This window comes from Henckelia pumila, chromosome 1 (genome assembly GCF_033568475.1).
Source record: "Henckelia pumila isolate YLH828 chromosome 1, ASM3356847v2, whole genome shotgun sequence".
Classification (NCBI taxonomy): Eukaryota; Viridiplantae; Streptophyta; class Magnoliopsida; order Lamiales; family Gesneriaceae; genus Henckelia; species Henckelia pumila.
In genome coordinates, this window is record NC_133120.1 from 164,271,359 (window position 1) to 164,284,896 (window position 13,538).

General features: G+C 40.1%; 1 protein-coding gene across 1 annotated transcript; it reads right to left on the minus strand.

Moving 5' to 3' along the window:
- Positions 1–4,264: 4,264 nt before the first annotated feature.
- LOC140874370 (uncharacterized) lies at positions 4,265–7,546 on the minus strand. The gene is made up of 6 exons (XM_073277656.1): positions 7,441–7,546; positions 7,217–7,332; positions 5,948–6,058; positions 5,564–5,668; positions 5,300–5,376; positions 4,265–4,901 (listed from the first exon to the last, which is right to left on the minus strand). The coding sequence occupies exons 1-6, from the start codon at positions 7,544–7,546 to the stop codon at positions 4,265–4,267; spliced, it is 1,152 nt and encodes a 383-aa protein (XP_073133757.1).
- Between the last annotated feature and the right edge of the window lie 5,992 nt (positions 7,547–13,538).

Below are 13,538 nucleotides of genomic sequence, written 5' to 3' on the forward strand. Positions count from 1 at the left end.
CTTCGTCTTTGTTTCAAACAACTTCAAATCTCGATCGAAACTTCCACGAATTTTCTCTCAAGATTTTTTCTGTGTTTTTGGCGGCTCGCCCCCTCCATTAGGTCTGAAAAACCCTTAAATACGCCCCTAAGATTCATCCAAACACATTCCAAAAGTATCCCAAAAATTTCCAAAATTAAACACAGCATTCGTCACACAGACAACGACGCGCGGGCGCGCCACACCAGGCACGGGCGCGCATGACACTCTGCCCTGCCTTAATCTACTCTTCAAAATATGAACCATCTTCGCTTGCTTCGCTCTGTTCTTGACTCTTTTGGTTCCATTCATCATTAATTCATTGTTTCCTGTCATCTAACAAAAATAAAAACTTCTTCCACATAATTCCGCTCGAAACCCAGCAATTATCCAATAATATCAACACAATTTAAGTGCACAAAATGCACTTATCAAATTCCCCCAGACTTAAATGTTTGCTAGTCCCGAGCAAAACCAATCAAGACTCAAGCACAAAACACTAACTATTCCACTCAACAAATCAAGACCAACCAAGAATTACTATGAAACAATGGCCTTAGCAAAATATTCAGAAAATTTCATCCAATCATATCAAACTATCACTTTTTTATTTTCAACAAACACATGCTAGTGAACCTCCAAAACTTACAAATCCCGCAACTCACGTTCAAAATACTCTTATCCAAATCAATTCACACATTCATAGATCATGAGGACTTTCAAAGGTAAATGGATCAAACAACAGGTTAGATACCTTTGAGAAACACACAAAAATCAGGTTATTTCACAAAAGAAACGTGTGTGCGTGTTTCGGTCAAAATTTCATATTCATTGAGAGTGGCAATCAATCATCCATAGGCTAGATTCTCGCAACCCTTCTCCACTAGTATATTGGGCAACTGAGGCTCGATCAATAGGACTTAATTAGCTTATAATGCAAGGCCTGGCTCATGGCTACAAATGAAGGATAAGAATTCAAAATAAGGAGTAATTCATAATTATGCTCAAACTCTAATTTCAACTCCTTTTTCATCTACACTTTCATACTTATTTCTTCACTTCATTCTTTCAACTTTCATCTTTTTTTCACAACTTTTTCAACGACAAATTTTCTTTTTTCTTCTTTGTACTACCTCTTTTCATTTTTTCATTTCAATTCACCATCACACCATTCCATTTTTTCAAAAATATCAACTAGGAGCATATAACATTTTAGCATTCAAATTACTCCCTTAAGGGTAGGAAATAGTGTTTAGGTTATTCAGGTAGTTAATGTAGGACCTTGAAATAAAGACGAATAGGGGTTTATCACACGTTTACACGCATGCCATTCGATTTTCAATAAAGCTCAAATAAGGTACTAGGGATAACATGCATTACAAGGTAGCTTGAAAGGCTCAAACAATTTCAGAAAAAATGCCTAAATCATCCCTAATCTCAGTATTGCCCGTATTGCGCCTTAAATGGTGTCCGAACTAGTCCTAGACAATCTCAATTCACAAGTAAATCATACAAATTTTAACCAGTGCAGAAAAGAATCAATCATCAACAGGAAACGATGATTTCAAACACGAATCAGATCATGTACCTAAAATACTCGTGTATATCTTGTGAAGGCTCGAAGGGAAACTAAGGATAAAATAATGTCAATAAAGATCAGGCCCAAAGATCCGAAAAATTGCTTCATTCATTTCTATGTTTGTATGTTTCAACTCAGATTTAAGCACAATCACAGAATATGTAGGGATTCATTCATCTCATTAGTTCACTAATAAAACTTCTTTTAGTTCAATCATGGAGTTTAGCTAAAAACAATCTTTTGCATCATTGGCCAATGTCTTTTCATTTCTTTCATGGTTTCTTGAATTTACTCACATTCACTCAACAATTCACCCTTTAACAACCTCACAAACTATTCCAATCTCACAAATTCATCCCAACACCACACAACACAGGAGACTAAACAAAATAAACAAAAACAAACAAAAACAAAACACAAAAAGGAATAAAAAGAACTCAGGAACAATTTCAGCAATTTTGAATCACAAAGCAAAATCCTCCCAAACTTGGTACAATCAGTGTCCTCAATGATTTAAACAAGAAAGAAATAGGACATGTACCTCAAACGACGATCGTCAGTGGTCGTCGCTATCATCACTCATATCGTCACTATCAACAGCAGGTGCCGGGTTTGAAGTACCAAAGGCATGTGGCCAATGAGGATAAGGGGGAAAAGGATGAGCCGAGCTCGCCGCTTGAGGAAATTGGTGGCTCAATGCACCAGTGAATCCCATCATGTAATCTATGAAAACGTCATGTCTTTGCTGAAAGTGATGGAATTCTTGACGATGTTGGCGCAGATCCTCCTCAAGAGATGTCACACGCGCTTCCAAAGATGGTGATGCTTGAGTCTGTGAGGCATAAGCTCTACTAGCCGCTGCGGTAGCATTGAACGCTCGTCGGGCAGCACGTTCTCTCTGTTCGCTAGCTGATGGATGGCGCGTGAAAGAACCCCCACCGGGTATCAGGGCCGTGGGCTTCAATAACTCTTCAGTAGGGCTCCAATCTACACCCACTGCTTCGCATAAATCCGTAATAATAGATGGCAAAGCTAGGCCCCCCCTCGAACGACCAGTGAAGACGTTCTAAATGGTCTCTTGACAAATTCGGCCTAAATCCATAGACATGCCCTCTACAATGCAATATACTAGAATTGCCCTCTCCCTTGTGACCTCATGATCATGGTCAGTTGGTTTTAGTTTAGCGCAAACCAGATCATACCACCTCTTGGCATCCCTTTTCAAATCAATCTTCCTCAACTTGGATGGTTTCAAATCACTTCCCAGCCTCCATATAGCGCCCTCGACACAGATAGACTGGATAATAGCATCATAATCAATATCCCCAGATCGATATGCCACATACTCATCATTGTCTATTGGCGGGATATGAAATAGAGTGTTAATTGCAACCGAATCAAACGGCACCATGAGTCCTCGCACTAATACTTTGAAGTCAACGTGTTTCACCTACATATTGGCATAGAACTCTCGCACCAATGAAATAACAACTTCTTGAGGCTGCTTAACAAATTTAAGCCACTGATGTTGTAGCACCTCATCCCCAACATTACACCGTATGATGTCATTCGGCTCAAAACCAATTGTGGTATCAAATCCTCTTTCAGGAAAAATATTTTTGGATAGCAACGCTTGATAGTTCTCCTCGGCCTGTTTATTCCAAAAACGATGATCATCGAAATTCTGAGCCGAAGAAGAGGATTCGCCCAACTTTGTTTTCTTCTTTGGAGCCATAAATCAAACACTTGGAAGGAACAATACTAACTTGCAATTCAACAAGAACAAATCAACAATATTGACACCCCCAAACTATCAATTCAACTTTCTCGTCAACGTGAAATGAGCATCAACAAAACTAATGCAAAATACCCCAACTCGTAGACAAATCAACGCTACAATCTCCACTATTTCAATAACCCCATAAATAGAACTGTGCACACTCGTGATCAGAAAAACTTACCACCTTCGCCAGATGAAACTCCACACAACCCAGAAAATAGAAATTTGGACTGAGCTCTGTGTTACGCCCTCGAACGAAGAACAATTAGATAGGATGAAGAATTTATAAATAAAGGAGAAAGGATGGAAGGAAGAACAATAGTGTAGAGAGAAAAAGGAAAATAAAAACAATAGAGGAATAGATCTAGTGTAATCGGCACTATGGAGAGAAACAATAGAGAGAAGAAAAGGAAATAGAGGGTAAAATTAGAAGAGATAATGAGATTAGAAGGAAAGGAATCAGGTTATATTTGCAGACGAGTCGGGCGCGCGTAAGACAAGGCGGGGGCGCATAGCCCACTGCTCCTTGTTATTTTTTTCTTCGTAAATCGACGCACGGGCGCGCCACAATGACAGGCGCCCGCGCATAGCACTCTGTAAAATTTCATTTGTTTTCATAATTGTCAGGCGCGGGCGAGCCAAAAGTGAGGCGGGCGCGCATAACCATCTGGATGAAGACTCCGCATATTGAATTGTTCATGCGCGGGCGCGCAAAACCTTCTGAAAATGGTTCCTGAGAAGAATTAAAAGGAAGAAAAATAAAAACCGAGAAAATGACAAAATTCCATGCAAAAACCAAAAAGACAAAAAATTATAACAAAAAGAACAAATGGGTTGCCTCCCATTTAGCGCTTGTTTTATAGTCCTCAGCCGGACTTTCACCAGTTTTAAGCCGGGTCTGTGAGGATAGTACTCTCAGTACTTCGTACTTCAGTACCATAATAATGTTTTACCCTTTGCCTGTTCACTTTGAATATTCTTCCATCTGTACATCGCAGCTCAATCGCACTGTGCGGATATACCTTCTCCACCATAAATGATCCAGACCATCTGGACTTCAATTTTCCAGGAAACAATTTTAGACGGGAGTTAAATAACAATACTTTCTGACCTGGTTCGAATTCGCGAGGTACAATGTTTTTGTCATGCCACTTCTTCGTTTGCTCCTTGTAGATTTTGGCATTCTCATAAGCGTCATTTCTAAACTCGTCCAATTCTGTCAACTGTAATTTACGTAACTCCCCCGATGCTTCGATATCCATATTCAGCTTCTTGACCGCCCAAAATGCTTTATGCTCTAACTCCAAAGGCAAATGACATGCCTTACCAAACACCAACCTATATGGTGACATCCCAATCGGTGTTGTAAATGCAGTGCGGTATGCCCATAATGCGTCATCCAGCTTGATTGCCCAATCTTTTCTATTCGTCTTCACCGTCTTCTCCAATACTTGCTTGATTTCTCGGTTAGAAATTTCCGCTTGACCATTGGTTTGTGGATGATATGCACATGTCACCTTATGCCTGAAACCATACTTAGTGAGCAAGGTATTAAAAATTTTATTACAAAATTGCGTACCTTCGTCACTGATTATTGCTCGTGGTGTTCCAAACCGTGTAAAAATGCTCTTCTGCAGAAATTTGACTACAACACGAGCATCATTAGTAGAGGTGGCAATTGCTTCCACCCATTTCGACACATAATCTACTGTCAATAGGATATAAGTGTATCCAAAAGAAGGGGGAAAAGGACCCATAAAATCAATACCTCACACATCAAATAATTCCACTTCTAAAATGTTGGTGAGGGATAATTCATGCATTCTAGAAATATTTCCCGTTCTCTGGCACTTATCACATGATTTCACTAAGGTATAACTATCTTTAAATAACGTAGGCCAATAAAAACCAGATTGTAATACCTTAGCGGCAGTTCGGGTGGCTCCAAAATGTCCTCCATAGGGAGAGGAATGGCATTGATCCAAAATTTCAGTTGCCTCTTGCCCCACCACACATCGTCTAATCACTTGATCAGCACAACATTTGAAAACATAGGGATCATCCCACAAGTAGAACTTAACATCATGAAAAAATTTCTTTTTCTGATGTCGGTTCAACTCTGGAGGCATAGCACCACAAGACAAAAAATTCGCAATATCAGCAAACCATGGGATATAGGAACTTACCTCAAAGATCTGTTCATCCGGAAACAGTTCCTTTATGTTCACTTCCTCTTTAACGTCTTCTAGTTCCAATCTCGACAAGTGATCTGCAACTTGATTTTCACTCTCCTTCTTGTCCTTGATCTCAAAATCAAACTCTTGTAGAAGTAGAATCCACCTTATCAAGCATGGCTTAGCGTTCTTTTTGGCAAACAAGTAGCAAATCGCTGCATGGTCAGTATAAACAACTACTTTAGTACCAATTAAATATGGACAAAATTTATCAAAAGCAAAAACTACTGCAAGCATCTCTTTTTCTGTAGTAGTGTAGTTTTGCTGGGCGGCATCCATGGTGCGACTGGCATAATATATGGCTCTGAACATCTTATCTCTCCTCTGGCCTAATACAGCGCCTACTGCGTAGTCACTAGCATCGCACATAAGCTCAAAGGGCTCCTTCCAATCTGGCACAATCATGATGGGTGTTGTGGTCAACGCCGTCTTGATATTTTCAAAGGCCTGCAAACAATCATCATCAAAAATGAATGTAGAATCTTTTTCAAGTAAATTACACAGGGGTTTTGTGATTTTAGAAAAATTCTTGATGAAACGCCGATAAAACCCTGCATGGCCTAAAAAGCTTCTGATGCCCTTGATATTCTTTGGAGGTGGAAGCTTCTCAATTGCAACCACTTTGGCGCGATCCACCTCTAATCCATTGGATGACACTTTATGTCCAAGGACAATGTCCTCTTGAACCATAAAGTGACATTTTTCCCAATTTAGCACTAGATTCTTTTCCTGGCACCTCTGCAAAACAAGAGACAGATTATGCAAGCAATGATCAAAAGAGGTACCAAATACAGAAAAGTCATCCATAAAAACTTCCATCATGTCCTCCACCATATCTGCAAAAATCGCCATCATACACCGCTGAAAAGTTGCAGGTGCATTACACAGTCCAAACGGCATCCTCCTGAAAGCAAACGTGCCATAGGGACACGTAAAAGTAGTCTTCTCCTGATCCTCTTGCGCAATAGCGATTTGATTATAACCTGAATACCCATCTAAGAAGCAGTAATAGCAATAACCAGCAAGTCTGTCGAGCATTTGATCAATGAAAGGAAGTGGAAAATGATCCTTACGAGTAGCTTTATTCAACTTCCTATAATCTATACAAACTCGCCAGCCAGTTACTGTACGTGTGGAGATTAACTCATTATTCTCGTTTTTAACCACAGTAATCCCACCTTTCTTAGGCACCACTTGAATAGGAGATACCCAACTACTGTCAGAAATAGCATAAATCACTCCCGCATTCAACAACTTTAAAACTTCTTTCTTAACTACCTCCTTCATAGCAGGATTTAACCGCCTCTGATGATCAACATAAGGGGTATAAGACTCTTCCATCAAAATTTTATGCATGCAAATTTTTGGACTAATACCCTTAATGTCAGAAATTGACCATCCTAACGCAGTTTTAAAATTTCTCAGAACTCTCAACAACTTATCTTTTTCTACAGCAGACAGATGAGCAGATATAATAATAGGATAAGTAGAGTTTTCACCAAGGAATGCATAACATAAATGCGCAGGCAATTCTTTCAAATCATGAGTTTCAGTGGATACCTCTGATGCACTATTCTCCAAAGCTTCAGATTCCTTAGGACTTACCATCTTTTCTTTTGGAGCACTGTCAAGGATTGCTTTTTGCTCATTTAACTCCCAATCTTCTTCCTTATCAACCACCTCATCCGCCACCAAACATCTTTCGAGTGGATCGGTAATTCCTGCACATGAAAAGGAATTATGAGAATCAACAATTTCAATACTTTTACATGTACTTACCTCATTTGGTCCCCTCATGGTGTGATAGATATTAAAAATTACTGCTTCACCACCAACTCGAAGTGTGAGCTCTCCTTTATGGACATCGATCAGTGCTCGTGCAGTAGCTAGAAAAGGTCGTCCAAAGATCAAAGGAGTTTCTTCATCTTCATCCATGTCTAAAATCACAAAATCTGCTGGAAAGATGAACTTGTCAACCTTCACCAAAACATCCTCCGCAATACCTCAAGGATATGTGATACTCCGATCAGCCAGCTGTAAAGTGATGGTGGTTGCTCTGACTTCTCCAAGCTCCAAAGTCCTGTATATAGAAAAAGGCATCAAATTAATACTTGCTCCTAAATCACATAAAGCTCGATTAACTTTAGAACCACCAATAAAACAAGGGATAGTAAAACTCCTTGGATCTTTAAGCTTTTGTGGCAACTTTTTCTGCAGGATTGCACTACACTCTTCTGTCAGATTCACCACTTCATTGTCTTGCAATCTCCTCTTTTGGACATTACATCTTTGATGAACTTTGCATAGTTAGGCATTTGTTCCAAGGCATATGCAAATGGAATATTGATGTGTATCTTCTTGAAGATGTCTAGAAACTTGGAAAATTGCTCATCAAGTGCCTTCTTCTTAAACCGCTGTGGGTATGGAAGCTGTGGCTTGTACATCGGTTTAGATTCAGATTTCTTCTTGGGCTCTTCAACCACAATTTCTTCAGCCACTGGTTCTTCTACTTCTTTTTCTTTGCTCTTCTCTTCAGCTTCTAACTTCTTCCCACTTCTTAACTCAACTGCTTTGCATTGTTCTTTTGGATTCACTTCAGTATTGGTGGGAAACTGTCCTCTGTTTTGATCCTTCAAAGCATGTGCAAGCTGTCCAATCTATGTCTCCATGGATTTCATCATAGCTCCCAAACTGCACATGTGTGTCTCCATGCTGTCCATTTGTGTTTCAGTCCTCGACATCCTCTTGTTAGATTCAGTCACAAATGTCGACAAAACATCCTCCAAAGATGCTTTCCCTTCACCTTGATTTGTATTGAATCCCGGAGGGGGTTTCAACACATTTTTGTTGTTGGCATAGGAAAAGTTTTCATGGTTACGTAAGCCAGGATGATAAGCATTAGGTAGAGGGTTACCTCGATAATTCCCGTAACCTCTGGGATTGATGTATTGAGCTTCTTCAGGTGGATGAGATTCTTCTATGGCAACTGACACACCTGAAGGTTCTGCGATATTTACCTTGTTCAGAGAAGCAACTTGTGTACTCAATGCAGATAGCTGTGCAGTGATGGATGTGAGAGGATCCACACTGTACACTCCTTTCTTGACTCCCATACGTTCAGACGGCCATTGATAACTATTGATAGTCATCTGTTCCAGCATATCATAAGCCTGAATGGGATCCTTGGCAAATATGGTACCTCCAGCAGCAGATTCCACAGACATTCTTGTAGGCATATTCAGTCCATTGTAGAAAAACTCTATTTCTTCCCAATCTGCAAAATTATGATTAGGACAACGCCTTAACAAATCTTTGTAACTTTCCCATGCCTCGTATAGCTGTTCTGAATCATGCTGTTGAAATGTACTGTTCTCAATCTTCAGCTGGGTTTCCTTGGATGGTGGAAATAATTTCTCTAAGAATTTCACAGCCATGCCCTCCCAAGTTGTTATGCATTCTAGTGGCAATGACTGCTGCCAACTCCGTGCCTTGTCCCTGAGAGAAAAAAGAAACAAACGTAAGCGTATTGTATCCTTAGAAACACCATTTATTTTAACAGTATCAGTAATCTCTAAAAAAGTGCGCAAGTGTAAGTGAGGATCAGCTGTGGCAGTTCCATTGAATTGGTTCTGCTGAACCATGTTGATTAAGGCCGGATTCAACTCAAAGTTGTTGGCATTTATTGTCCCTCTAGCGATTCCAGAATAATGAGCCTGGATCGTTGGCCTGAAATGATCTCTAATTGGCACCAAAGGCAATTCATTGACATCTTCTTCAGCCATGTTTAATTGTTCTTCTCTCCTAGTTTTTCTCAAAGCTCGTGCAGTTTGTTCAATCTTTGGATCAAAGAGCAAAGAATTGGCACTTTGAGATCTTTGCATAAACTGCAATTAAGAACAATAGCAATTTATTGTTGGAGAACGCGGCGATCAGATCAATTAGGATTGATACCCGGTGCAGCGGAAGTTTAAAATTTTTGTATGGAACGATTCCATAATAGGTATCAACCTTACGATTAAATTGTGTGTTTGTAAAAATTAAATAACGATTATAAATTTTTACCTCAATCTCGAATCGAGATTTTGGACATCGACAGATTGCTCTGCTCTTGTTGTATATCCCTGGAACTGATGGACGAACTGTTCTTCAATCAGGTCCACGAACGGATATTTAATCCCTCTGATAGATTGCACTAGAAAATCTATCTGAAGTTTCTACGAAGAGATTAACAAATTTGATCCGTTAAACCAGACTGCAATTCAAAATTCACAGACTGGATTTTACCGAGCAGAGGGGAGAGGGGGTCGGCCACTTCAGAGAGAAAAATAGGTTTTTTTTTCGAAAATTGTGACCTTGTTGTGTGTAATTTCTGTACTGCAATAACTTATTTATAATGTAGGTCACTAACAGCATAGGGCCCATTAGTCATAAGTTTAAGCCCGACAAGCAAAGCCCGCATGTTCAGAAATTAATATAAAATTCATCGTGACTCCGATTGATAAACCGATTTCACCAATGTGCACAGAAACCATTTCTGCACCTTTTAAAGTCAAGATAAATTTTTTTGAATCCGAATTCAGTGGTTTCCAAAAATGTCCATCCCTATGTCATTTTAGGAAATCTTACTCCTCTACTCATAATTAAGAAGTCCAACTTCTTTGTTCATTAAATTTAACTCTTTAAATTTAACTATCTCAACGGGGATTAAAAATCCATTACACTGTGTGACCCTCAATGGTTCAGGGATACAGCTAGCCGTGGGCTCACAACTCCTTGTGACTCGGAACAACAATTTCCGACTTGCCCATCGAATCATGGTAAGAACGCCTAGCAACATCGCCCCATGATTCCCTAGGTATCACTGATAGTGCCTACAAGAACCAATAGATTTTGGTTAGCGTACAGTACGGTCCCTTCATCCATATATCCCGATCGAATCAACAACCATTGGTATATCGAGAGTCGTTTGAGATTCGATAACTATGCAATACATCTTGAAGATCAAATAGTGGCATCGCATGTGCTACTAAGAAACCATTTCTTAAACCACATCATGTACTCTGGCCAGAGATTCGTCACACTAATATCTCCTCAGATCGCATAGGATATCCACACTCGCAAGTATGTGGTGAATCCTTGACAACAAAGCATCGACTCCTATATGTGTTGTAACTGTACCCAATCCCGACACCTGATGACCCCAATAGAGTCGGTAAACGAGTCAAAGCACAGTACTAGCATATAGAGTCTCAATGATGTTTCAAGTAGTAAGGACTAATGGTGTACAACCAAAACCGCGGACTATATCCACTCGATAAGTGATAACCACTTGGAAAGTCCGGATAGGGTAGTTCGATCATTCATCATATGAATATCCATTTGCATGCTTCGAACATCTCTATGTTCCTTACCAATGAAACGTGGTACTCCGCATCGCAAATGCTAGTCTCAAACTCGAGCGATCCTTATCCTTATTATCGGACGGCTCAATCGACTAGGAACAGTTTAGGATATACAGTGACTATAAGATGTGTTTCATGATAGACATCTCCATGTTCTACCACATCTTACATACACTATAGTATATTCAAGGTCTTTATCAAAACAACAATAGTATATCACAATATAACAATATGAAGAAAGATAAAGTCATTGCCATTAATAAAAGTGTAAATAATATTAAACAAAAGATTGTTTATACAAAGAGTCATCAAAGCCCTTAGCCACAAGTTGGCTCACCGGGCACCCACTCTTTCAATCTCCCACTTGCCCTAAAGCCAACTAGTCATACTACGTAGACCCATTGCTTCGCGATGTTTGTCAAACAATGGTCCTGGCAAGGACTTAGTAAGTGGATCAGCGATATTGTCTGCAGAGGCCACTCTTTCGACAGTGATGTCTCCTCTTTCCACAATCTCCCGGATGATGTGGTATTTCCTAAGTACGTGTTTGGATCTTTGATGAGACCTTGGTTCCTTTGCCTGAGCAACGGCACCCGTGTTGTCACAGTTCACCGGGAGTGGACCAACAACTTCAGGAATGACGCCCAACTCTTGGACAAAATTCCTCATCCAAACGGCCTCTTTAGCAGCAGCTGATGCTGCAATGTATTCTGCTTCAGTGGTGGAATCCGCTGTGGTGTCCTTCTTGGAACTCTTCCAAGAGACAGCACCGCCATTGAGCATGAACACAAATCCAGAGGTTGACTTCGAGTCATCCACGTCACTTTGGAAGCTAGAGTCGGTATAGCCTTCCAATTTTAGTTCTCTTCCTCCATATACCATGAACATATTCTTAGTCCTTCGTAAGTACTTAAGAATGTCCTTCACGGCTTTCCAATGCATTTGACCGGGATTAGCTTGATATCTGATCGTGACACTCAGAGCAAATGCTACATCCGGTCTGGTAGATATCACCCATACATGATACTACCTATGGCTGACGCATATGATACATGTGTCATTTTCTCTATCTCTTCATCAGTCTTGGGACACATAGACTTGGATAGAGAAACTCCATGACACATGGGTAGATGTCCTCTCTTGGACCCATCCATTGAAAACCGTTTCAATATGGTGTCGATGTAGGTTGATTGAGTGAGTCCTATCATTCTCTTAGATCTATCTCTATAGATCTGTATCCCAAGAATATAGGATGCCTCACCCAAATCCTTCATCGAGAATCTACCTGATAACCATATCTTTGTTGACTGCAACATCCCTACATCATTCCCAATGAGTAGGATGTCATCAACATAAAGTACTAAGAATGTCACAGCATCCTTAACTACTTTCTTGTACACGCATGGTTCCTCCGGATTCTTGATGAAACCAAAATCTTTTATTGTTTCATCAAATTTCTGGTTCCAACTTCTTGATGCTTGTTTTAGACCATAAATTGATCTTTGAAGCTTGCATACCTTATGCTCGCTTCCCATGGATGTGTACCCCTCAGGCTGCTTCATATAGATTTCTTCCTTAATGTCTCCATTAAGAAAAGCAGTCTTCACATCCATTTGTCATATCTCATAGTCATACCATGCAGCTATGGCAATAAGGATTCTTATGGACTTGAACATTGCAACTGGTGAAAAGGTTTCATCATAGTCAACTCCTTGTCTTTGAGTATAACCTTTTGCCACCAATCGCGCCTTGTAGGTCAATACCTTACCATCAGGCCCAAGCTTTCTCTTGTAGATCCATTTACACCCTATTGGAACAATTCCATCGGGAGGATCTACTAAAGACCAAACTTGGTTTGTATGCATCGAATCTATTTCCGACTGCATAGCTTCAAGCCATAAATTTGAATCCGCATCAGAAATTGCTTCCTTGAAGTTTCTTGGATCACATCCAACATCGGGTTCATCTTGATCCCCTTCAAGAAGAAGACCATATCGAATAGGAGGTCTAGAAGTCCTCTCGGATCTTCTAGGTACAGGCGTGTCTATCAATGGTTTTTGAGGTGTAGGATCGTTATTTTGTATTTCGGGTTCTTCTCGAATTTCTTCGAGTTCCATCATCTCGCCTTTCTTATCCAATAAGAACTCCTTCTCCAAGAAGGTGGCATTCCTTGAAACAAACAGCTTTGTTTCAGTAGGATAATAGAAATAATATCCGATTGAATTCTTCGGATACCCTACAAAATAACATAAGCTGGATCGACTATCCAACTTATCTCCCACTGTCCGCTTCACGTAAGCAGGACATCCCCAAATCCTCAAGTACGAATACTTAGGAGCTTTGTCATTCCATAACTCGTATGGTGTTTTGTCCACTGCTTTAGTGTGGACGTTGTTCAACAACAATACCGCCGTTTCAAGCGCATAGCCCCAAAACGAAGGTGGAAGCTCAGTGAAGCTCATCATGGACCGAACCATGTCCAACAAAATTCGATTACGACGCTCCGATACACCATTAAGCTGTGG

Coding starts and splice junctions, on each gene's coding strand:
- LOC140874370 (XM_073277656.1), bottom strand. CDS start 7,546: ATGGATGAAGATGAAGAAACTCCTTTGATCTTTGGACGACCTTTTCTA. Junction 5,669..5,947: donor GTGACTACGCAGTAGGCGCT/GTATTAGGCCAG, acceptor AAGGACAAGAAG/GAGAGTGAAAATCAAGTTGC. Junction 5,377..5,563: donor CGGATGAACAGATCTTTGAG/GTAAGTTCCTAT, acceptor TGGTGGGGCAAG/AGGCAACTGAAATTTTGGAT.